Genomic DNA, 26,341 nt, shown 5'->3' with positions numbered 1-26,341 from the left:
ATTGTGGATCCTTGGTTGTTCATTGATTGCTTTCTCATATGTGCCTTAACCAAGGGACTACAGCAGAGCGAATGACCCCCTGCTCAAGCCAGCGACCTTGGGCTTCAAGCCAGCAACCTTTGGACTCAAGCCAGTGACCATGGGATCCTGTTTATGATCCCATGCCCAAGCTAGCAACCCCATGCTCAAGCCAGATGAGCCTGTGCTCAAGCCAGCAACCTCAGGGTTCCAAACCTGAGTCCTCTGAATCCCAGTCCAATGCTTTATCTACTGCACCACTGCACCACCGCCTGGTCAGGTGATTGCTTAGCCTTAAGAACATAAAGCTGGTCAGAGGGGATGGGGTTCCCTTAAATTTATCAATTGTCTGATCACTCAGCCTAATGGCTTCAACTGCATGCCCATTGCTATGGCCCAAGCTTGTACCTCGGTCTGTCATTGGGAAATGTTGTTGCCCTGCATCTTGGCTGGGCCTACACCTTCCCATATACTTTAGGTAAGTAAGCCCAGTTTAAAATATTCAGGTGAGGTCTGGCCATTCCAATCTGATCCTACTAATGATACCTGTGGTTAAATATTTCATGCATACATCCATTAACATCTTTAGACACTGACAAAATATTTAACACTCATCATTCAAAACTTCAAAGAATAATTACTATACGGTGTTATGTTTATTGACTGAAGGAATCAAAATGGTGCATTATAATAAACTCATTACCTTTGCATCTAGTCTGTGCTTTGTGCTGTTATGTCCTGCTTCGTCTTTAAACATTTGATTTCGGATCTTTTCCAGAGTAGTTCGAATCTAGAATAAAAAATTTTTTATTATTTTTTCAAAGACATTTAATGTTAAATGCCTTTTTTCCTCTAAACCAGTGGCAGTGAAACTGATTTATCTAGAAAGTAATCCATATCTACTGATCTCAGCTTTAAATAACTATGAACAATCTAACTTGCGTTAAGACTCATATTGTTTAGATCGCAGAAAATGAGCACTTTGTCTTTATAACTCTCAGTCAAATCTACAACAGAATCTGAATGACTATTATATGACAAAATAATTATTATTTAGTAATTAGTATTTAATTCTATTCTGTTTTCCTGTATAGTAATTTAGGACTAATTTACTATTTAATAATTACTATAAAATAATTACTATTTAGTAATTACTATAAAATAATTACTATCTAGTAATTACAACAAAATAATTACTATCTAGTAATTAGTAGAGAATAATTACTATTTAGTAATTACTAGAAAAAGTGGAGATCATACAAATTTATGCATGAACTCGAAGCCCATGCCTCAGTGGCCTATGGAATTACAAGACCCTCAAGGATAAATGAACAGATATGAATGTGACAAACTCTCTATGTCCCAATTTCTCCATCTGTTCTAGGAAACCGCTCATAAAAATACATCTAAGTTTTGTTACCCAGTATTATTGGATTCTTATAAGATTTTACATTTTTAATGAAGGAACATGCCAACATGTAGTCACTGGCAGACAGCAGCCCTGAACTGTGAGAAGGGACAAGGCTAGGAGAGCCAGAAACTCAGCAGCAAATGTAAACGTCGACTAGGGAATGCACCACCAACACTCACGCTCCAACTGAAAACAATATAAAACATAGGAAGTGCGGTGGCGGATAAGTGCTGGCAGGTGTTCCAAACCCTCCTGGCTCATTCTTCAGTTTTACTCTGAATGTAAGAACAGAGGTTCATACCCTCCAGGGAAAACTAAACATGTGTTTAAACTTCAGTTATCACGATTGTCCTTTGCCAACTAGATTTGTTCTTCCTCACACATTCTCTGGAGGGGAAACAAAGCCTGCTACTCTCTATTAGACTTTATTTTTAAAAAATCACATCCTGCTGAGATGATGTCTGGTACCCACGTACCGTTTTCACATATTCAGTTTCTTCAATAATGTGAGCTGATGTGGACTCATACGAGGCAGAACTATCTTCTATCTTATCGCTTGAGGGAACCTCTGTGGTGACAGTTACTGTTGCCATTGTGAATTCTGGCTCTAGGAAAACATCAATCAGTTTAGACAAACTGACTTCTTTGATGATATGAGTATATGGTTTGTAAACCTTACTAACACTGTAATCAGATACTATACAGTATAAAATATTATAAATTACTGATACCTGTATATATCCATAAATCCAGGAATTATTTTAATATAAAAACACCAGCAACTAAAACAATCATTAATTAAAAACTTAGAGATTATCTGAGAAGGAAATATGTACAATTTTTCTTTTTATTCCACATTCTATTGGACTGTAAAACTTCGGATACAGATCATGTTCTCTTCAACTTCATATTCTAGCACATTATAAGCACATTATAAGTGTCTGTGGAAGTAAAATAATACAATTATAACAAAACAATGTGTCTATATACATATATCACTTATATACATATGTATACATATGTATCACTTTATACTTAACACAAACATTTAATACACTGCATTTTCTTTAACTCTCGATAGCCTATAAAGAGCATTTACCAAAAATTATTTTTATCAGTAAAAGATTGGGAAAACTCAAATGCCCACAGAAAGAGGGCTGGTTGAATAAATTACCTAGTGCTATGGACTCTTCTACAATGTGTATTATTCCATGAAAGAGTATGGTGCAAGAAAGGGCATGTAGTATTATAAATTCTATAAGAAGGTAGGAATGATGGGAAGGGAGCAACCTGTGATCTATAGTTTTGACTTTGAACAATGCAATTATTTTACCTAATTATGAAATAAAGTAATGGAAAAATGGGAAAAAAAGCCTTCAAAATAAAAAAAGAAATACCTTTTCTTTTGGGGCAAGTTGGTGGCATATTCACATATATTATTTGAAGTGACTTTAAGACGCACACCAGGGACTATTTACCCCAGGTATGCTATGTTCTGAGAATCAAAAAGAATAGAAAAACAATCAAACTACACTTAATAATGATATTATTAGTGGAAACATCGATATCACTATTTTGAAACTATTATCATATGTGTGTGCATGTATGCTTCTGCACTAACCCACATGAATGCAGAATCACACCAAGAAGTCATTGTTATCATGTCATTAAAAACCAAGATTTTTAGCACAGGAGGAAAAAAAATTAGAACTAAAAATGTTACATAAAACCCTGAGAATCTGAATTGAAATTATGAGTATGACATAGTGATTTATTTTCCTTTAAGAATGTATATTCTAGATTTATCCACTGAAAAATAGCAATTAACACTCCTAGAATCCAGACTGTGGTCTCAGTATACCATTTTCTACTAAAAAGAAGCCAAGGCTTCTTGAGTGCTTCAGGTCTGAGGCAAGAAATATATAAGGTGAGCCTGAGACATCTTGTCATACAAGAGGGTAAAAATAGTAATCAAATACTACTTGAATACAACACAAGAACCAGCCTAAAGAGGAATGACTGTGAAAATTGAAACATGGCAACATTTTTTAAATTCCTAAAATAACAATGACAGAGAAAAACCACCACCAATCCTTATCGTCCCACTCAATGGAAATAGGCCACCATCATATTTAAATATTAGCCAAAAAAAGGATGGGGGACACCAACAAATATTTACCTTGTCTTTGTAACTGTATTTCATGTTAAATAATTGATGAGGGAATTTTTTAAAAAACATTCCTGCTAAGATAGATGAGGGATTGATAGAATTAGAAAAACTCCATTCTGTAACCCCCTGTGAAATAACAGATTTAAGCAAGTTATCAACCGGTACTAAAACATCAGGTGAGAGGTTGATGAAGAACATGTTAACCTGAGGAAACCCTCTAATCAATCCCAACATAAGTGAAGAAGAGACAGCTAGGTATGTTGTTCTCCAGATGTGGTACAATCACAAGTAGAAAGCATCACCTATAAGATTTTTAAATAATGAGCCTGAATCTACTAAGCCTCTATATCTAACAGCAGTAAATATCTGAACAAGAGGAAAATGTTTAATGACTCTACAAAGGTAAAGGCTGCAACCTAAATCCATATTATGTGAAACATTACTGAACAAATAACCAGTTCCTTACAAAAATTAATTATATGAAGAAGGATGCGGTGAAGATAAATTGCTATAAAGTAAGAGTCTTAAGAGACACATGACCAAATGTAGTAAATAAATCTTCTTTGGCTTCTGATTCAAATAAACCAGCTTTATAAAGACATTGTTGAGATATTGAGGGGAGTTTTAACACTGGCTGGATAATCGAGATGTTAAGGAATCACTGTAATTCTGCTAGGTGTGATAACGCATTTATGACATTCTTCAAATAAAGATTGTATCAAATAAAGAATGTTAGTCATACATTCTGAAGTATTCTCAGGTGAAATAATATTACCTTTGGAAGTACTTTAAAATACTCTAAGGCTGAGGGAAAATTGGGTGGGGTACAGATGAAAGAAGTTTGGGAAAATGCAAGGAATTGTTCAAGCTGGGAAGATAGGGTTCATTATACTCCTCTGTTTATTTCGTTGCTGTGGGAGATGTCCATTATAAGCAGTAAAGGACTAAAAACTAAAATGAAAAGTCCTGTGAGGCTGGATAATTAATCTCATTTTACTGATGAGGAAGCCATGACTCCCTCGGTGCTGTCCACTTACCCGAGATCCCTGTACACCTACGGAGCTGCACCTCAAACCGTTATCTTTCAGCCAAGAAGGTCAAGGGTGTTTCCATCACATTAAGTCTGGCTTCCCTGACTAGAAAAAAAAAAAGACAAAAATATTTAAAATTTAGTAATGGCCCATGCTATTAAAACACACAAAGAATTTTCATACTTATTAGCATTACTTAAAAACTAGACAATTTCTGGGGATAACTCAGAGTCTTGCATTTATCCTTTAATCTTACATGGAATTGACAGAGTATGCCAAGAATTTTTCATTTTAGTCTAAGTCTTCTTAGACAGCCATGATAGCTTCTATCTGGGCTGAAGTTGACTTGGCAGCTGCAACTCTGCTGTTACAGAAAGTGTCTAGAAGTATTTTGGTTACTGGGTCCTCTTAAGTCTCCTCTGGGATTAAGTTTTTGGTCCATAACAACACTGAAATGCTCAAAGTACACAGTAAGCTAACAAAATAGAAACAGGCTCACAGATACAGAGAAGAGAGGGTGGTTAAGGGACTGGTGAAAAAAGTGAAGGAATAAAGCAAAAAAAACCCAAGAAACAACTCTTAGACACAGACAACAGTGTGGTGCTCACCAGAGAGAAAGGGAGGCGAGGGGAAGCAGAAGAGAGTCAAGGGGCGGGGCGTAGTGGAGATGGGCAGAGACTGGACTTGGGGCAGTGAACAACTATACAGTGTACAGATGATGTGTTAGAGAATTGTATACCTGACACCTATATAACTTATCAACCAATGTCACCCCGATACATTCAATAAAAATTAGAAAAAAAGAGAAAAAATATCCACAGAGATGATCAGCAATGGTCAGGCTAGAGTGGTGGTCAGCAAACCAGGGTCCCCGAGCCTGAGCTGGCTTCCTGTCTTTCTGGACAGCCTATGAACTATGAATGGTTCTTAAATTTCAACCATTCAAAAAAACTTATGAAAAGAAGAATAACGTTTAATGATACATAAAATTATGTGAAGTTCCAATCTGTGCCCATAATTAAAGTTTTACTCTAACCATGGTCATTCATTTACATAGTGTCTATGCTGCTTTAACACTAAACACAGCAGAGTTGAGGAGCTGTGACAGAGAAAGTATGTGACAAGCAATGTGTAATACATTTACTATCACCTGGTCCTTTATAGAAAAATCCTCAGTTAGAGTGTGGCAGGCAGGGGGTAGGAGCAAAACCCGTGGAAAGATGGAGGCAGGCAAACCATCAACTTGGTCTGAGATGTTTTTGTTTCCTCGTTTAATCCTCCTTGATCGATAGTCCCATCTGATGGATTTACTTTCTCTTTTTCTGTTTATTATGATACACATTGGGTACATTCACAGGAGGAATTTCATCATCCAAAGTAATCCCTCTTAAGAATGATCCTGCAGATTTCTTCCAGTCTTTCATAATTTGAAAATCACAATGGGCTTCATGTTGTATATCCAAAAATATATCATCTTTTGTGTTATTTATTCTTTTTTCTTTCTTTCTTTTTTATATTTTTCCAGTGAGAAGCTGGGGGAGGCAGACAGACAGACTCCCGCATGCGCCTGACCGGAATCCACCTGGCATGCCCACCAGGGGGCAATGCTCTGCCCATCTGCTGCATTGCTCCCCCTGCAACCAGAGCCATTCTAGCGCCTGAGGCGGAGGCCGTGGAGCCATCCTCAGTGCCTGAACCAACTTTGCTCCAATGGAGCCTTGGCTGCGGGAGAGGAAGAGAGAGACAGAGAGAAAGGAGAGAGGGGACGGTGGAGGAGCAGATGGGCACTTCTCCTGTGTGCCCTGGCCGGGAGTCGAACCCGGGACTTCCACATGCTGGGCCGACACTCTACTGCTGAGCCAACTGGGCAGGGCCTGTGTTATTTATTCTTAATATCAAGGAATGCAACTTCTCAGCCCCTGATGTTTCCACTCACTGTTTGGCCATCTTGAATATGTTTCGTAAAATCCTAGCCTCAACTTATGTATCTGCAAAAGGAAGTTGTAATAATGCAGGCTTTTTAAAATCCCTGTTTGTAGAAGCCACTCAAAAGACAGTAGCTGTGATGTTGTAGCTCCTATTATTTTATCTTGATGAGCACAGAAGATAAACAGCCCCTAACAGAGGGGGTAGTTCATGCCTAGCTGGTTGCAAAGCTTGTCTCCAGCTCTGTTCACATAAACTCAAATTCCATTTCTCTCTTTGGTTCAGAAAACTTTTGCGAACCCAGTCCTTGATTTGCACAAGGAAACCCAAGGGGAACTGAAGCCCGCGGAGTCCAAACTGCCACATGGCTTTACCATCCTGCCACATGGAACATCCATCTTAGCATTTTGTTTCTGCCAGAAGAAGATTAGGCAGATAAAATTTTCAAAATAAAATACAATCAGTTAATTAAAGCAAGAAATGAATTTTATTTGTTTTATGCTAGAGTGGATTGAAGACAGCTTATAAGAGGCATTGTTCCAAGAGGTGTTATTTCCTCAATTGGGGCTTTTCAAACAGGCAGGGGTGGGGGGCAAGGACAGGGCTTTGCCATCTTTGTTCAGTCACATACTGAATTTCTCCATGAGACTTTCCGCGAAGAAAGAACTCTCTACAAACAAAAGCTTTAGAGCCAGACTATCTAGTTTCATGGGCTGGCCCTGCTGCTCAGTGAATGTGTGACCTGACGCAAGTTCCTTAACCTCTATGTGTTGCCTTATTAGTAAAATGCAGATCATTTCAGTAACATTATTAATCAATAATATAAATAATACACGGCATGGAATTGTTTGAGTTAACATTTGCCAAGCACTTATAACAGTGCTTAGCATATAATAAATGATTTGTGTGTCTTTGTCAAAAGAGTAAATAAAATATGAAACCATTAGTGGTAGAGAAGAATCAGGTAATATTTGAAACAGTCTGCTCATCGAGCTGGGCTTTAAAAGAAAATCTGTTTGGGGAACATTAAAGACTAGCAAATCCATGGTATTGTTTCCTTTCTGAGATCAATAATTCATCAACATCCCAAACTGATGATGTTACCATGAATAGTTTACAATTTACAAAGCAATTCGTACACATTACTGTGAATTGTGATAATGCAACACGTCACCAGTCACCCAGGATAATGTAACTAAACCTATTTCTCTGTTTAATGCAGAAGAATGTTTACCCATAAACACATAGAAGGCACTGTTATGGGTTGAACTGTGTCCCTTTCCCATTCATATGTTGAAATCTTAAGCCTCAGTACCTCAGGATGTGGCCTCATTTGAAAATACGGTCATTATAGATGTAATTAGTTAAAATGAGGTCATACTGGGGTAGAGTGGACCCTTAATCCTACATGACATGTGTCTTCATAAAAAGAGGAAGCGTGGACACAGACACGCACTTGGGGAGGATACCTTGTGTAGCGGAAGGCAACCATTAAGGTGATGCTTGTATAAGTCAAAGAAAGCCAGAGGCTGCCGGAGAACCAGCAGAAGCTAGACCATGAGAAGCATGGAAGATTCTCCCTCAAAGCCTTGGGAAGAAGAAGCCCCTGCCAACACTCATCCAGGACTTCCAGCCTCCGGAGCTTTGAGACAGGAAACGACTGTGTTTAAGCCACTGTTTGTGGTCTTTGTCAGAGCAGCCCTAGGACTCTAATACAGGCACTCTCTATAGCCTACGGGTTCTAGCACAGGTATTTCTGTCTGTATATAAGCCTTAATTCCCATTCATATAGTAAATGTTTATCAAACACAGCTCTGTTAAGAGTTGTGGCCACAGAGGTGTGCCAGAGACCCTGCCTTCACGGAACTTTCGGGACCGAGTGGGAGACAGACATTAAACAAAACAATAAATATATAGAAACAATAATGAGCGGTGATAGCAAGTGCCATGAGGAAAAGCAGATCAGACAGCTGAATGTGGTAAGGGAAGGCCAATCTGAAGAAGGGCATCTAAGCAACAGGCTTGAATAAAAGAGGCAAAGCTGTGTGGCCACCTGGGAGAAGAGGATTCCAGGCAGCAGGGGAGGAGCAAGAACAGAGCCTGGGACTTGCTTCCAGCAGTCTTCTAAGAGCAAGGGACACAGTGTAGCCTACCATTTGTGTTTTTCTTTTAACATAGCAGGGATTAAAAAAATAATAACCTGAAACTCAAGACTTCCAATGTGCCTAAGGAGCTGTCTCCACAGCCACTTAAAACAGGGCTGGCCCTGGACCTGACCTGTGGTGGCGCAGTGGATAAAGCGTCGACCTGGAAATGCTGAGGTCGCCGGTTCAAAACCCTGGGCTTGCCTGGTCAAGGCACACATGGGAGTTGATGCTTCCTGCTCCTCCCCCCCTTCTCTCTCTCTGTCTCTCTCTCTCCTCTCTAAAAATGAATAAATAAATAAATAATTAAAATACTTAAAAACAGGGCTGGCCCTGTCTGGTTCCCGCAGGGCTGAAGGAAAGGCAGTGAGTGCATGGCGGTCAGGGCATATGGAGCTGACTGCAAGTCAGCCCTGTGAAGGGGCCAGAAAGTCCGGCTGACCGCACGGTAGTCCTCTCAACTCATCTCCCTGGTGCTAACTGGAAAAGCACCGTGGTGGACGCCTGGCACAGTCGGGCTCTTCAGCACTTGAATCCCCTTCCCAGATATATAAAATCACCACTGCCTGCATCTTCACAGGAAAGGTCCCTCACCAGCTCTTCCTCCCTCCCAGGGAATGGAGCACAGGTACAGCCCCTAGACTCAGCCAACGGAACGCCCTCACCTGGAAACACCTGGAAGGGATTGGCCAACCAGCTCGTGTGAGCCAGGTGCAGTGAAACCCCCAGTATTATTCTGAGAAGGCAAGGAGGTTGGCACAGGGTGATGCTTTGTGCCCAGTGGTAGGAAGGCCAGTGGAGGTTATATAGTAACCAGCAGCAATGCCCAAAGGACTTTATCTTGCCCTTGCTACAGCCTGATCTTTGCTGAGGGACCAGCATACTGGACTCATTTCCAAAGAGAGTTTTCCCTTCAATTCTGTTTGCTGCTCCATATCCTCCCAGGAACTTCCTTCTCTGATTAAGTTAGCCAGTGTCAATTACCCAGGCTTGCAGCCAAGAGCTCGGATAGGTTTGGACACTGTTTCTGAGATTTTGGTTTCTCAGTTTTGAGCTAATAATATCAAATATTGTTTCATCATTCTTGATCACTATTTTATAGGGCTTTGTTATTGGAAACTGAAAAGGTACATTATAATAAAAGTGCTTCAAGTGTAATTAGGTTATATAAGGGGAGGGAGATCTAAAATACTGTATCTTCAAACCCTTGAAGAAACTATCTCCTGAATATTAAAGAACACATACCTGTTCTGCACCCACATTCCACAGCACAATGGTGACATCCAGTGTCAGCTAGCTAAATCTCAGGTGGCTGTGCGGTTTACCTGGAAAGAGACGGACAGTGTTATCAAGAGACATGTGTATTAACACTGAGCCCAAGTAGTGATCAGACTGTTTTCATGTAATAATTGAAGATTTTTAAAGTAGAATTCATATCATTCATTTGCAAATGTTATTCATTTGTATTTACAGATGTATTTATATCAAAGCCAGTGCTAGACAGCTCTTAGATAGGAAATAAAAGCAATTTAGTTTTTGGGGGAAAAAAGGATTGAAATATTGCTACAAACATAATACACAAATATAGACAGTTGACAAAGCACTATATCATTTACCAGGAAATCATTTTCCATACGCTCTCAAAATTAATTATTACAATACACTGTCTATAGTTATTATCTTTCTATCTCTATCTCTATCCCTATATATGTGTGAATAATGTAACCACACAGACAAGTAATATATGTTTTTCAAGGTCGTGAATTGACCTTATCACCTGAACCCAGATAGATTGATCCCAAATCCAGGTATGTTTGTAATGAAATGATCTATCTTCATAGTTCACTGGTATAATTTGAAATGATGAACAACAGCTGAAGATTTCACCCAGTGCCCATATAGTAGCTAACTGCAAAGAAGGGCAAATCGCATGGTTCCCTTCCCATTTGGGAAGGTGGGGACGAGGGCCCAGGGTCTTTCGAGTGCCCATCACGTGCAGGCTAGGGTATGCTGCCTTTATAACCTTCACAAACACCGCGAGAAGATGGCGTTATCAGTCCTGTTTTATAGATGAGAACATGCGGCTCAGTGCAGCTAAGCAGACAGCTAGTTTATCAAGGTCAGGGACCCCCACCTGTGAGTCCGCTGGTTCGTGCTAGCTCACCACTTTTCCTCCCGCTGCATTCTGAACGGATTTCTAGGCCTAGTTTCTTGGGGCCACGCTAGATTAGTAATCAGAGTTTTCCAAAGTAAGTCATTAGGTCACAGTCAAGGCCCTGCTGATACGAGCTCGGATGGGAGTCCTTCAGGAACCTGAGCAGACGCTGCTGTCCCCATAGATTTTCTCCATGGACAAGCCCCACTGTCCCCACACGATTCCTATCTTTCTGCCATCATTAACTATCCCTCCTGCTTTGACCTTCCCCTTTAACAATAAACTCAAAAGCCACTTATGACTGGTCAGTAAAAAATATAAAAAGAAAGTAGATGTCAGGGTCATATATCTCGGTCATTTGTGACATTTATAAGGAAGAGGCCCCTTCTGGAAAATTTTTTTTCCAATCCTGAGCTCCAAAGAAGCACAGTCTGCTTTGGAAAAACTGTGTTATTTAACCTAGATTCTCTTGTTTTCAAATTTTAGAAGTTTAAAGATAAAATCTTTTGCATTCTAAGTTGTCAATTAAATAGACCTTCAAGTTATGTTAATGCACTACACCCCCCTCACCCCCAGAAGAAACTTGCAATTTCAGCCATAATTTACAGGCATTCAGAAACATACTGTCTTCTCTTTAGTTTCATAGAACCTGCCAACTTTTTATAAAAGGGTTTCTATGCAGCTAGAGAAATCTCCTTAAGAAGATCATTAAGCATAAGCTGTCAACCGTAACCTCCTAAAAATGAATTTGCCACTTAGTAGTTGGCAGCGAGCAGGGTGAATAGCAGTATATAAGAGAACAGCTCTGACTAAACTGCTGTTCACGGTTCCTGAATGCTAAGAGAGGCCTGCTGAACGTCAAGGCTTCTGCAGTGTTAGAGAGTTTGTAATTGCTTTGTTCTGTAGACCACACACAGAAGAACAGCACCGCCTCATAGGTACCTGGATCATTGATCATTTTGGTCTAGCTCCTAGAAAGATCAGAGAAAAAGGGTGTGGCCTTTCTTCTGTTTTGGAGTTTCTCTCAATAAGAGCTCAAACCAGTGCCTGATTTCATAAGTAAATGAACAGTCATATCAGTTTTATTCTTCATGGAGTAATACAACAAAAAAGCATATAAATCCAGATATAGTCCCTCCTAATTTTTGGCAAAAGGGTACAGACAATTCATGCTTTATGTTAAACGTGCCACTAAAATATGTTACTAAAAAGCATTCATATTTTGAAGAGTATTCAGCTATCACTATTTGGATTAACAATCATCAAAATGCCCTTACTCTGAATCCATATAGCAAAGGAGATGTATCTTCTTTACAAATATTGATATCAAGAGTTAAATATCTTCCAAGGCCAACTCTAAAAGATTAAATGACTGACACTTCTTTCTGTCAGCACAAGGTTTATTAGTCACAATTTTCATGGGAATATTAGAGAAAGATCAATTATGTCATATTCAGGAAAGATTGGTCATCTCTACCATTAGTATATTTTTCATAAACATAAGTAAGAGGTTGGATCCCATCATTTATTTTCAAATTATGCTACAGTGGAAGCTAGATCGATGTATCTGTCTTACCACCTAAATGTAAGAGTACAAATGTCCACCAACTGGTGAACAAAATGTGTATAGTCACAGGGTGAAATGAATGTTGTTAGTAATAAAAAGAAACCAATCACTGAAAGATACTACAATCTGAATGAACCTCAAAAAACATTATTTTAGGTGAAAGAAGCCAGATGCTGACAACCATATACAGTGTGTCCATAGTCATGGTGCACTTTGACCGGTCACAGGAAAGCAACAAAAGATGATAGAAATGTGAAATCTGCACCAAATAAAAGGAAAACCCTCCCAGTTTCTGTAGGATGATGTGGCAGCATGTGCGCATGTGCAGATGATGACATAACACCGTGTATACAGCGGAGCAGCCCATGGCCATGCCAGTCAAGATGTGGACAGTACAGAGGAAAGTTCAGTGTGTTCTGTGGCTTGCTAAATTCGAATCCATGACCAAAGTGCAACGTGAATATTGGCATGTTTATAACGAAGCGCCACCACATAGGAATAACATTACTTGGTGGGATAAGCAGTTGCAGGAAACTGGCAGTTTGGTGGAGAAACCCCGTTCTGGTAGGCCATCAGTCAGTGACGAGTCTGTAGAGGCTATATGGGATAGCTACCTAAGGAGCCCTAAAAAATCTTTGCGTGATCCCACATCGAACTGCACTGAATAGCTATGAAACTGGGAGAGTTTTCCTTTTATTTGGTGCAGATTTTACATTTCTATCATCTTTTGTTGCTATCCTGTGACCAGTCAAAAGTGCGCCATGACTTTACGGACACACTGTATATTATCTAATTCCATTTGTATAAAAGGTCTAGAAATGTCAACTCTAAAGAGACAAAGTAATTGGTGGCTGCCTGGGGCTGAGGGTGAGTGACCGCAAACAGCATGTGGGATCTTTTTATAATACAAATGTTCTGAAATTAGATTGTGGTAATGGTTGTCCAATTCTGTACATTTACTAAAAATCATTGAATTATACACTTGAATATATGTTGCAGTATGCAAATTATACCTCTAATAAAGTTGTTTTTGAAAAAAAACAGCAAAAAAAAAAAGGCAAGAATGACTTGAAGAAAGCCACTCTTTTCCTCTGGGGTATAATATAATTGCAGTATTATTTTTCTAATGTACAGAAAATATAATTTGATGAATAGAATTTTCTCAATTCTCAATTTTCATTCATTTCTTTTCCCCCTAAATTATTGGCATCCACTATTAAAAGTTTAGGTTTTTATTTAATTTGCATGCAGTTGATATTTAACTATTTTAGGTTTAATATCTCAATAGTGCATTATATTAAATCCAGAACAGATGATTCCTAAGTTCTTCCCCAACCTGAGCAAAAGAGAAAACCCCTGGCCCAAATAATGTATAAGTGAGGCCTTTTACAAATGTTAGGTTTGACTATTTAAATCAGTGTAAGACAATATGTGGCTTTGAAACTAATCTAGTTTAAGTCACTGTCAAAACTAATGATCATTGATGTGGTTCCTAATCTATGGTCTCCAGTGCCCTGGAGGATTCCAAAGTCGTGTAAATGCCACAAGGACAGGAATGTGCACAATGTACACAGGGCTGGATCCTCCTGTGTCTCCAACACAGAACACAGTGCTCTGTGCAAGGAGCACTAAGAAAATACTGGTTCAAAGAATGCATCAATAGACCGAAAACCCAGATGCACCAAATATTTTCTAAAACTGAATGGAAACACACACAGGCTCTTGTTTCCCAGAGGCAGGTAGACTTTCATGCTTAGCAAAATGTAAACTCACTTAAACGTGTTACTAAATTGATAATAACATTTTGCCATCATGAACTTTTTTCAATCAATACGTGGCCATATAATTTTGACATAAATATTTCAGTTCAAAAGATTTGAAACAACTACTTTCAAAGACTTTTAAATTCCCTCCAAAATCTCCATATTTTTTCCCTTTTCAGTTCTTATCCCAGAAAAATAAACATACACCTATTTTCCAGTTTTGGCCAAACCTACCTTACATTTTCCGCCTTTGGCCAGAATTTGGATTAGGACTTGGGCCCACTCCCTGTCCAGACATTGTAAATCACTGAGCTAACCAATTCTGTGCTTGTATTAATTCATGAAATTATCAAGGATAATAATGCCATTGAAATAGCATCTGGTAGTTATAGCAGGTGTAAGTTATTTAGCAATTCACAAAGACAGGATCTTCTTATGAAGTTGGCCTCGGTAACAGGAAGTGTAAACTGTTTTCATTCTTTCTGTTAACTGAGCAGCCAGGGAGGGCATTCCCTGCTTAGGCACAAATTCCTCTGGGTCAACAACCTTTCTAACACTGCGTGGGAGGGAGGGAGAGGATGGGACAGCCCAGCAACAGGAAACAACAGCGCCAATTGTGTCTGTCAGGGCACCTGAGACTCCAGCTCAGATCAGATTTCTGGAAAACCAGACTTCTGCAGAACTGAATATTTAATAGCATTAGGTAAAATCAAAAGGCTAGATGATCTAGTCTCTATTGCAAATGCAGACTACAGTTATTCCCCTCTGCATTTTGATGCTTCATCTAGTCTATATACACCAAGAGAGTATAGGAGGTTTGGATGTCTAAAATAAAACAACTATAGTGTGATGGTGAACAGACCATTTTCTGTTAGGGGTTAGTTGTTTCTTCCAATCTATTACTATACATACGTCCAGTTTATATAATTTTTTTTTCCTTTTGAAGAAGGTTGAAAACCACAGGCATATAACCATCTCACCTAAAAACTACCCTTGCACGGTCCCGCACGACCCTTTTAGTAAGCTAACACTGCAACTTTGCACAGCCTTGGGCGCTGCAACTTCCAGCTAACATCCTAGACGGCAGAAAACTGACAGGCGGTTCTTTTGCTCCATCTGCAGCTACAGAAACCAGCGCGAACGAACGAAGGGTAAGACAATCACCTTCATTCGCTGGTCTATGCTCCTGAAAACTGCATGCGCAGCGACCTGTCAGAGCCACGAGGAGGGTATCCACTGGTGACAGCAAGTTTTCCAGAGAACGTTCTCCCTGGCCCTGAGCTTAGCAAGCAGAAATCGCAGGGTGCTCTGGCAAGGGGACCTCATGACAGCAACCTAAATAATCAGGTGTGTATCGGGCTAAGGAGTTATACCTTCTCGCGGGGTTGTGGGGAGAAAAGCAGAAACTTCTCGCCCAGGAATCCGAGCACAGAAGAGAGATTTACAGGGAGGGATGCTCTCTTCCCTAGGGACCTGTTTACAGGGAAATGACCTCGGTGAACTGAGCTGCGCCAGAAGAATTGCTCCAAGGACACCTGGACGACCACTCACCTGGCGGGGAGGGTGACCTGGTGCGCGCCGCGGGGTCACAGATTGCTTACCTCGGAGGGCGCTCAGTGCGCGCGGGTCCCGGTGCTGCTCCTCCCCTGAGCTCTCCGCTGGGTAGGCCGCTGGACGCCGGGGGCTCGGGTGGGGACAGATTGGGCTCCGCCCCGCAGGGCGCGCCCGGAGCAGAGTCCAGCGTCCGGGTGGCTCCGGGGAGGAGCTTGGACTCCCGCCGCGCCCAGACGCACGCTCCCTGCACCACGCACCCGGGGCACTGGCTGCGCCCCAGCACTCAAGTCCAGAACACCGCGCATTTCTCAGTACAGACATAAGGGGCATACTTGCTGCTACTTTTGAAGTCTGTTTGTACTCTAAGTTCATAAACTTTTGTTTTTGTTGTTTATAAATTTTTTGATTTGGAGTAGTTTTAGATTCACGAAAAAGTTGCAGAGTTAAGAGTTCCCTAAACGCTTCAGCCTGTATCCCCTAGGATTCATGTCTTTGATTACTATAGTATATTTGTCAAAACTAAGAAATTAACATTGTCCATAACTATTATCTAAACTAAACTTTATATATATTTCACTAGTTTTTCTCCAATATCTTTCTGTTGATACCATCCAGAATTCCACACTGCGTTTAGCAGTATGTCTCACAATCTCCTCTGGTCTGTGACAGTTTCTTAGTCCTCTCTTTGTTATTGTTGTTGCTGGTTGATTGTTTGACTTGGACAGTTCTGAAGATTTTGTGTATTTCTCTGTTTGGTTTTGTCTGATGTTTTCCCCATAACTGGACAGTGGTTATGGGTTTGGTGTCCCCATAACTGGACAGTGGTTATGACCACAGAGGGAGATTGTCATTCTCATCATAGCGTCTATCAGGGGCATGTGATAATATGACCTCCTACTGGTGATATTAAACTTAATCATTTGGATTAACTATTGCCTGCCAGTTTTCTCCAAGGCTGAGTTACTGTTTTTCTCTTTCCATACTCTCTTTGTTGGGTGAAAGTCACTAAGTTAGCCTATACCCAACAGAGGAGGGTGGGAGAAATATAACTCCCCCTCCTGGAGGGGTGTGTGTGGGGGGGGGTATCTACATATATTATTGGCAATTATCCAACAAAGATGATTTGTTCTTTCTCTCCCACTTATTTATCTATTCTCTCATTTATTTATATCAGTATGAACTCATGTATATTTATTTTATACTTTGAGCTATAATTCAATACCACATTATTTAGCTTGCTGCTCATGTTGTTCTAGCTTTGCTCATTGGGAACACTTTTGGTCTGGCTCCTGTGTCACTTTGAAAGTTCAATAATGGCCCTGGACAGTTGGATCAGTGGTAGAGCATCTATGGGTTTGATTCTAGGTCAGGGCACACAGAAGTGACCATCTGCTTCTTTCCCTCCCTTCTATTTCTGTTCTCCTCCCACAGCCATGGCTCTACTGGTTACAGCACATCACCCAGGTGCTGAAGATGGCTTCATGGAGCCTCCACCTCAGGTACTAAAAATCGGGTGCAAGTGTGGCCCCAGATGGGCATGCTGTGGCCCCAGACAGGGTCAACCGGGTAGATCCCAGTTGGAGCACATGTGGGAGTCTGTGTCTCCATCTCCCCTCCTCTCACTTAAAAGAAAAAAAGTTCATAAATGTTTAGGGCTGGGGAAAAATACTTTACTAATTATTTGATTCAGCCCTCTCCCATTGAATAGAGTTGGAAAACCAAAGCCAAATCCCTCAACATCCGCGGGCTTTTCAGAATCTTCCTGGGATTCCTATGATGACTGAGTTCTCCTCAGTAAGAGGAAAAGAAATATGAGTGTGTGTGTTTGTGTGTGTGTGATGAATTTGAGGATTGGGACCCAATTAGAGAAGTGAAAGTTGATGTTTCTAAGGTAAGTTTTGGTTAACTTTCCTTGTCTTACTATTAAATAGACAAATCATGTTCCAAAGTTAGCCATGCATGTTTATAATGGCTTTAAACATTGAAGAGATCCAGCTGTGGAGACTCCTTTGTTACATTGCTTTGGCTCGCTCGTGTTTGCATTTGCAAGTTGGTTCCATAAACACCACATTTCCTCCTTCTGCGCTGGGATCTGGTTCAGCCCTGCTTTCTGAGACCCTGTCGCCTCTCTTCCTGGCCTTGACTCTTCTTGGAGAAGGATATGTCTCCCATTAGTTCAAGTAAACACAGGATAGATGGCATAGTGAGTGATCCAGCACCACAAAGCTAAGTGATTTTGTCATTCAACTATTTTTTGACAAAGTTACTAAAAGTAATACTACTTAAGAGAACATTTTTGTGTTTAAGCCCCACCATATTCCAGAAGAAATTGACAAGATCAGAGGTGAGGGTGAGATTTCTTTAGTTGGGCAGTCCTAAGGAGGCCTCAAGAGGAGGTAGGAGAGGAGCTGGGTTTGGAGGATAAGCATCCTATTATAGTGGAAGAAGAAGGGAACCTTTAGAGCTGAGACACAGGCAAAGGCATAAAGCAGGTAGATGATCAGGCAGATCGGGGAGCTACCAAGCAGGCCAGCTGCAGCATAGGCAACTAATGGGAGATAAAACAGACAGGTGGGGAGCAAATCATGTGCAACAGACAAAGGTTCAGGTAATGTCTTTTTCTTGTCCATTTTTGTTAAGGGAGGAAGGAGAAACCATTGTAGGAAATAAAACTCTGCTTGTTATTATGAGTTCATTACTAAAACACTTAGCAAATACTTAGGGACAATATATGAGCATCTAACTTGTATATACAACAATGTCTAAGCAGGTGAATCTTTTCTAAGACTCTTTTCACATAATAGATACAGAAACCATGACATAACCGAGGGTGATACTTAAAATATGTCCCTACAGATGTGAGCAGTGACACCAACCTATCAGAAAAGCTGCCCGCTGTGCCAGCTGGTGTAGAAGAGCCAGGGTAACCGCTGAAGGTCAGCTCTGGACATCACACTTTGAAACTATTGCTGCTCTCTAGGCAAACCTAGATGTTCTTGCATGCCCCCCCACCCAAAAATACCCTTTGAAAGTACACAGCTTGGTATATTCCTTTGGATTTACTATGTTCTGGTTTCATAACCTTTCTTTTGGCCATAAGCCTGGTCCACTCTGACTTAGCAGTAGTTTGAATAACGAACACCACTTGGCTCTGTGTTGTGATTCTTTCCCCCCACACGAAGGAAGCATGGGCGAAGGCGGAAGAAGGTGTGAGAGTTGAGATATCTGTTCTAAACACTTCAGGCAGGTATTTCTAAGCTTGGAGGAGGGATGTGAAGCTAGAGCGAGGCCGTGGAAGGCTGTGTTAGACAGTGTTCTGGTTATAGATAGAGCCTGAATTTGGAGACCGTGTGTCTTAGCCACCCTTTGCTCTGCTGCTCTCCTTTATTCTTGTTTTACCTGCAGCTGAAAAGGACAATGTCAATATTACTCCAGCGGCTCAAAAGTTTTGTTTTGCATTTTTTGTTTTGTTTTGTTTTCTTTTGTTTTTCTTTCCTGGACTAGGAGAAAAGAAATATATTTCCGAGTCAAACAAGCTGAACTTCCTTTATTTAGCTGCTTCTTGAACCTGTTCATACTACTACAGTTTGGCCCAAATGTAAAGGAGAATAAAAGAAAGAGCAAGTTTTAGAGGAAAAGGCAGCATTTCTGTCTCACACTTTATGACTAAAGTGCCTATTAGCTCTCCAATAGATAGATTTAACATCGAGGTAGGTTCAAAATTGGATATAAATGTATATAAATATGTGAATTATTAAAGACATAGGAACATTTTAGAACTGGATGAAATAATCAAGGGAATGAGTATAAAGATGATATACTGAGATGATAGAAGGAAAAAAAGGATGTAACAAAGATTAAGAAATAACAACCAGTGAGTTGAGAGAAAAACTAGATTCACATAGCTTTGAAGTCTTAGATGTCTTTGTAAATTTTATAACGGCATGGAAGTAGGAATCAATCAGAAGTCAAACAATCCAACTAAATAATATGACTCATATGGAACTGTTTAAAATGTATATATCTGTGTTTCACGGTGATAAATAATAATTTATTGGAAACTAAAAATGGAAGATATGTAGAACAGTTTGAACAGGTGAATCTGTTCAAAATCTGTAAAGAAATCGATTTGCATCTTGTTCCCGAAGACAGAGAGTAACCAAAGGTCACCGCTTATCATTACTGGCAAAGAAATGTCCCCGTTGTGTGCACATGACTTGTGTGTCACAGACACCTGGGAGTAGCATTTCAGCTGGCTTCAGTAACAGAAGCAGGCGCAGGACCTCGTGTGTCCACAGCTGACCCTGAAATTCTCCCTCCAGGACCTCACCACCTCCTGTCCCACTTTACTGATTCTCCCTGACTTTGGGGCTCACTGACACCCTCACACCTGAGCCCTGAGGAAATCCTGCTACCCTCTCTATGGCCCTAAAGAGACTCTTCTTAAAGGAGTTATAGTTACTTAAAAACTTGCTGTCGCCAAATAACTAAATTACCTTTGAGAAAATCGTTCCGGAAGTGCCGCTCTCGCAATGTAGAGTCCAATGTCATGGCTACAGGAGTAGCAGGGCGCTTGGTCAGTCAGCCCTGGATCTGTTTCCTAACACTGCTTCTCACAGTATTCCCTGACCCTGGCAAGGGGAGTCATTTCCTTTCTTCTCCTTCGCCTTGCTTTCTGAGAGCTATGTTCTAGCTCCTGGTATAGCAGAAGTAAAAAGAAGATGCTTCCGAGTCCTCCCCAGACTTCTGGTCTTACAGAGTCTTTCTCATGAGGCCACCTCCCACTTCGTCCCATCTCTGCCTGTGTCTGTGCTGCCCAGCTGGTCAAAGCCATACTCATCACTGTGTTCCTCAGGGAAGCGGGCATTGGCATTTGTTGTCCTGGGCCCAGACTTCAGATGGTCCACATGACCGCCATGTAGCATGTAGCGCAGTCTTCATCCTGAGCCCTTGGCCAGCATCCCGTCTCTGTCCCAGGCAAAGGGAGAATCCCAGCCCTTCCAGTCTTCAACCTCTGAGCTTTCTTCAGATCCTCCCAACTAATCCCTTTTCGCAGACTGCAGAAAACCCGCCATTCTTGGATTATTTACAGAATAAAGATTACTGCTGAGTCATATGCCAAAGAAGGGACTGCTTTCTGAGGGGCCCCTAAGACTCACTCCAACACAGTGGCGTAGTGATGGGGGGGCAAGGGGGTCTATCATGCCCCTCGTGCCGCTCACAGAGGGGCACCAAGTGGTCTCCAAGACAAACGAAAAGCGTAGTACAGGGGTGGGGGCGCCAATAAAGCGTCGTGCCCCGGGCGCCAGTTATGTTTGCTACGCCACTGTTCCCACGTGTAAGGAAATAGTTGTTTAGGCTTTGATAGTGGAAAATAATTTAAATGTTCATTGAGCACAACATAGAGATAATTTCTATCAAAAGTATGTGTGTAGTTGTGTGTGTAGGGGGCTCCATAGTTTCTATATACATCTTTGCCTTTAACAGCATAATTTAACATCCTGACAAGTACAGTAACAGAAATGTGCTTTTGAAATCAAAGCAAGAATAAAAGAATATATTTATTTACACTTCACCATCTTCCGAAAATAACTTCAGGTAGACTATCATAAATATTCCTAATTACCTTAATAGTTGGAAGAAGATAACATTTACTAAGAACTGTGATTTAAAGTGAGCTAAATACCGGAGTGAAATTACCTCCAAGAATGGGATCCAAGTATTCCAATCCTGATTTTCTCTGCGGAGAAATACTGTTCTTTGCCTTACAAAATTAATTAAGCTCCGTGTTAATTAATCAGTACGTCTCTATAATGAGAGGCTGCCAATCACCCTGTCAGATTGTTTATAGTTGAAATCTTAGCTGAAAATTCATCTAGTTAATGATCTAAGTTAAATTTAACCCAAGTCTTAGGCTCTCGAACCTAATTCCGGAGCACAGCAGTGACCACAGGTTTAAATGCCCGCGTACCATTAGAGCACCCACGGTCCAGATCGTATACATCCCCGGCTGACGCCGATCCGGACCTTCCTCGGCCATGCACACAGAACTAATGAGCAGAAAATCTGTGTACATTTCTTTTCTGTTTCAAAAAGTAATACAACTGATCATGTGTTTTTGACTTTTAACTACAAAATTACTAAACTCTTTGACACCTTTACAGCTCAAGAGTGTCAACTATGAGATAAATAGGCCACTGATCTGTGAAATATATATATATAAACAAGTGGTTTCAAGTACAGAACCCTGTTTGTTTTTTATTCAGGAACTTAAGACTTTGGCCAAGTACTTTTCTGTAATTTTTCTTCTCTTTCACATGTGCTACCTGCATGGTTCTAGTTTCTCTGAACATGGGACCTACAGGAGTCAAGCTGTCTCAGAGAAACGGTAGTCTCTCTGGCACTTACAATCTCAAAACTAGGTGACACAAGGCTTTCTGGCCTGAGACTTGATTCAGCCTCCTGTCTGGTGGGAAAACCTGATCAAAGCAAGGATTCAATGGACTCACACAGCGTTTCAGACACTCAGATTACGTTGGATGGGCAACAAGGTCTCTGTAAGCTGGTTCTTTATTTTTGGCATTGAGATTTCCCTCTGTGGGTTTCCTCTTGAGCAAGGGCACAGAAGTGAGAAGGTGGATGTCAAGGCTAGAAATACGAGAAAAGGCAAGATCACAGGGTACTGCTGGTCTGGAAACTAGCCCGAGCCTGTGGTCAGAGAAGAGTGAGGTGCTCGACCAAGTGGTCTGTTCAGGGCTGGGTCGTGTCCTCCAGTTCCAGGTCAGGTCATCGTTTCAAGAAGCACCTGTCCCTAAGGCAGCCACCACCTGCACACATGGCTATGGAGCATCTGGAATGTGGCTTGTCTGAGTTGAGATGTGATGTAAGCACAGACTAAACACCAGATTTCAAAGACCTAGTATGAAGGGAAAAAAATGTAAATGATCTCGTGGATGCTTGTAATGATACAGATGAAAATGATGAGATTTTGGATATATTGAGTTAAAATCTAGTTCTAAAATCAATTCACCTGTTTCTTTAAGTATTTTACTATAACTTCTAAAATTTTAAAAATCTTAGCAGCTCACAATGGGTTTTTATGGGACAGCTCGGGTTAAGAGCCAGATTCCTAGGGATAAGCCCAGCTTCAAACTGCCCCTCGGGGAACTGGGACACTTGAAGCTCATTGTGTTCCGTGAGAAACTCCTTTCTTTCCCAGGTCTCTGTCCCATCCTAATCCTCGGCTCCATGTTCACTACTGCTGATGAAGACAACCATGGTATCTACCCAGTTTCCTTCCGATTTTGCATACGTGTAAGGCATCCATTCAGACAGATTTAATACTAAACCAATGGTTCTCCCAAGCGGATCCCAGATCAACAGGTTCACCCAGAAAACTTGTCAAGAAGGCAAATTCTTCTGCCTCATCTTGGCTGCTCTGAACCAGAAACTCTGAGGGTGGGGATTCTGCATTGATCAATGCCTCTAAATGATTCTGCCACGCAGTAGTGGTTGAAAACTCACTTCACCGGACTAAATATTAGAGCAGGGCAGCCAGGCCAGTTCTAGGATGCTCAGGTCAATAACAAAGAACTGTTGAATGTAAGTATATCTCATGCAATATTTGAGACATACTGAGAGGTTCTGTACGTGGAAATTTTCATTTCACTGGGTGTTCCATGTTTTTATTTGCTAACTCTGCCAATTCTGCTTTAAACAGTGGGTCTCAATCCAGACTGTAAATTAACTGATCTGGTGCGGTACCCAGGCATTGGGATATCTTTTTAAGCCCCCAAGTTAATCAAAAGTGCGACTGGGTACCACTTTATTCTGAGTACTGCATCCAAGTAATGCTTTTGAAACTTCACTGTGCATTCAGATTGCCTGGAGGTCTTTGAAAAATGTAGATTCTGACTAAGTATTGCTAGGATGGAGTCTGAGAGCTGGCATTTTTAACAAACTTCCAAATGATGTCACTGCCCCTGGTCTGGGGCAGTGAGCAGCAAAGCATGGGGACTGCAGAGCTGTGTGCTTTAACATCTGGTAAAATGCCACACAGGAGGCTCCCAGAGCACAACGACAAGGCAGGCAGGGGTATGACGCACATCGTTAGTTCTGTAAGAGAGGTTCAGAGTCCCATGTGAGTTCTGAAAGAGGGAGAAGCCACATCTGGCTCAGGAGGAAAGGTTCATGGATGAGGTGGCAGGTAGAGTCATCTTATAAAAATATAGCATTATGTTAAAAAATATGAAGGCACTATTTCGCAAGACGTGGAAATTAGTTAGGCAGGTGATGCCCTAACAAAGAAATAAAACCATGTGGCCTTGACTTTTTGACCAGACAGCAGGCAGAGGCGGGAGGAGAAGCCGGGACACCCGGTGGAGTCTGAGAGAGCAGCGCAGACCCCACCCTCAGCTGCTGGAAGGATGCCGACCCAGACCCACGTTTTGTCATATGGAAACCAGTGAAAAGACTGGTGGGGTGGGAAGATAACTTGGTGATGATAAAATGTATCTCACGAGTTTGTAGCTCTATCAAGAACAATTTGTATCTGTTATCTATTGCTATGTAACAAACTACCCTAATTGAGTAGCTTAAAATAACAATAATTTATCAGTTGTCACAATTTGATTCTTTGGGGTGTTCACGAGGCTGAGGCTGCAGGCTTGCTTGGGGTTGGGGCAGTTGGGCCTCTCTCATGGTGGGTATGTTCCTTCACCCTCAAATTGACTAGACCAGCTTTCATCACAGGGTGGCAGCAATGTTCTAAGAGGGGAAGCCCCAATGCACATACACTTTTCAAGCCTCTGCTTCTGTTTTCTTTACCAGTGTTCCTGTGGCCAAAGCAAGTCACATGGCCACGCCCAGAGTCAATGCAGGAGGAACTCCATAAAGGCATGGATACTAGGAGGCGTGTTTCACCGTCAGCCTTGACTACAGTGATTTCCCCGGATGGTGGTTTATGGACTGGAGAGCAGGATATATGTGGTACAGAGCGGGAAGTGAAGCTGGAGAAGTAGATCGCTACTGTATTTCGGGGGCCCTGAATTCCAGGCTGAGAAATGTGCAGTTAACTTTCAAGATCAAAGGGAGTGATTAAATGTCGGTGCAGAAAAGCCTGCAGGCTAAGGTAGGATCCATCTGTGAGCTGTGGAGCCAGTCAATGTTCTCAGGTAGGTAGCATGCCGCAGAAAGTGTGCCCCCAACAGAATTAATTGAATTCATTGAAAAAGAGATCACAGAATCAAAGGAAAAGCTGAAGAAGCTTTTCTCTCAGGAAGAGAAATCAGAAAGCTCTGCTAGATTGGGATCAAGAAACAGGACCCGAGGACGTCTTTCCAAGGCACTGATGTTGGAGCAAGTCAACTCCAACCCTTTGGTTCTCTCCACCAAGATGCAAATGTGCCAGGGGGAGAATCTTATTGGTCTACATGTGTCAACTGCTCATCATCTGGCCAATGGGGAGAGCATCTCGGTCAGCACTTCCATCAAGATTGCATGCAAGGAACTCCCTAACGTAGGGGGAAGAGTGGGAAGGCACCCCAGCTCTTAAACTCAATCCCAACCCCTAGCCACAGACCAAGTCGCTCTGAGAAGGCCAACCCCAGACCTCCTTCTTGCCTTCTTATTACTCTGACCATATTCAATACTAGAGTCCACCTTCCTGCCCCCGATCCCATTTCCCTGTGTGGGTTTTCCCTTCACTCTCACCCTCCATTCTTCACACGCGGTGCAGGTTTCCTGTGTTCCCCGGGACCATAGTTTGGATTTTTCTGTTAACTCCTGTGATTTGGTCTACATGGTTCATTCAACTTGGCTCTGGAATCCTTCCATGCATCCCCCTCCACACACTCCATACACTCCTCTCCCATGCTCACCTCCACTTGTCAAACCTCCTTCTGCCAGACCCCAAGTGGGACTTGAGCGATCTGAACTGAACTCTACTTTAGGAATATTACTTGGCATCAATGTACAGGGCAGAGTGGAGGTAGTAGACTTGTGGGAGGCTTCAGCAAAATATAAGGGACTGAAGTTGGGCTGACAGGGAATGGGAAGGAAATGAATGACAGGTGAAAGCAACCACTGGCTCTGGTGGTTAGGTTGCCAGGGGAACTGTCTGTGATTTCTGAAGTCTTGAGTCAAGGGATTAAGTAGTAGGAAGGGTAAAGAAATGGAAGCAGGGATATTTGACTACTCTTGAAAGAATATTTTGCTGAAAATAAATTGTAGTGGAATCCAAAATGTTGGCTAAAATGGTTGAAATAAATTTTTTAAACAATGGTATGTAAATGCTTTAAACATTTTACTTTAACTTAAAACATAAATATACAATTTTATTCATCAGTATTTTGAGGCAGGACCCAAGTCTTTGAGTAAGTGTCTGACTGCTAAGGAGTCATCTTGGAACATTTTGGTTCTTAATAAACACACTCAAATAAGCATGGCCTAAAATGTCCAAATTCAGTTCTTTTACCAAAAAGCAAGAACTTACACTTGTGAAATAATCTACATGCAGGTCCCTTCTAGAATTTTTCTGTTTGTACTAATATTTCTGTTTTCTTTCCTATACCTCTTTTGAGAGCAGAAATATCTTAGCTTCTC

At 41.3% G+C, this 26,341-nt stretch overlaps 1 protein-coding gene and 1 long non-coding RNA gene across 6 annotated transcripts in view; one reads left to right on the top strand and one right to left on the bottom strand.

The window, feature by feature from the left end:
* CCDC68 (coiled-coil domain containing 68) overlaps positions 1-15,889 on the bottom strand; it is a 48,696-nt gene extending 32,807 nt beyond the window's left edge. For 4 of the 5 annotated variants that reach the window (XR_010727517.1, XM_066247173.1, XM_066247174.1 and 1 more), the window contains exons 1-5: positions 15,787-15,889; positions 9,946-10,025; positions 4,637-4,735; positions 1,906-2,036; positions 722-808 (exon numbers count right to left, since the gene is read on the bottom strand). Coding sequence is in view for 4 of the 5 variants with exons in the window: in XM_066247173.1 (XP_066103270.1) it covers positions 722-808; positions 1,906-2,022 (204 nt within the window). In the remaining variant the exon portion in view is untranslated. The remainder of the gene's footprint in view (positions 1-721; positions 809-1,905; positions 2,037-4,636; positions 4,736-9,945; positions 10,026-15,786) is intronic. The other variant, XM_066247175.1, reaches the window with a different exon arrangement.
* Positions 14,752-25,589, top strand: LOC136315515 (uncharacterized). Its single transcript, XR_010727518.1, has 3 exons — positions 14,752-14,888; positions 15,308-15,532; positions 24,569-25,589. It is a non-coding gene; the product is annotated as an uncharacterized lncRNA (long non-coding RNA).
* Positions 25,590-26,341: the final 752 nt, after the last annotated feature.

The sequence above is a fragment of the Saccopteryx bilineata genome, chromosome 11, assembly GCF_036850765.1.
Source record: "Saccopteryx bilineata isolate mSacBil1 chromosome 11, mSacBil1_pri_phased_curated, whole genome shotgun sequence".
NCBI classification, from domain to species: Eukaryota; Metazoa; Chordata; class Mammalia; order Chiroptera; family Emballonuridae; genus Saccopteryx; species Saccopteryx bilineata.
This window is presented reverse-complemented; position numbering and strand designations above follow the sequence as displayed.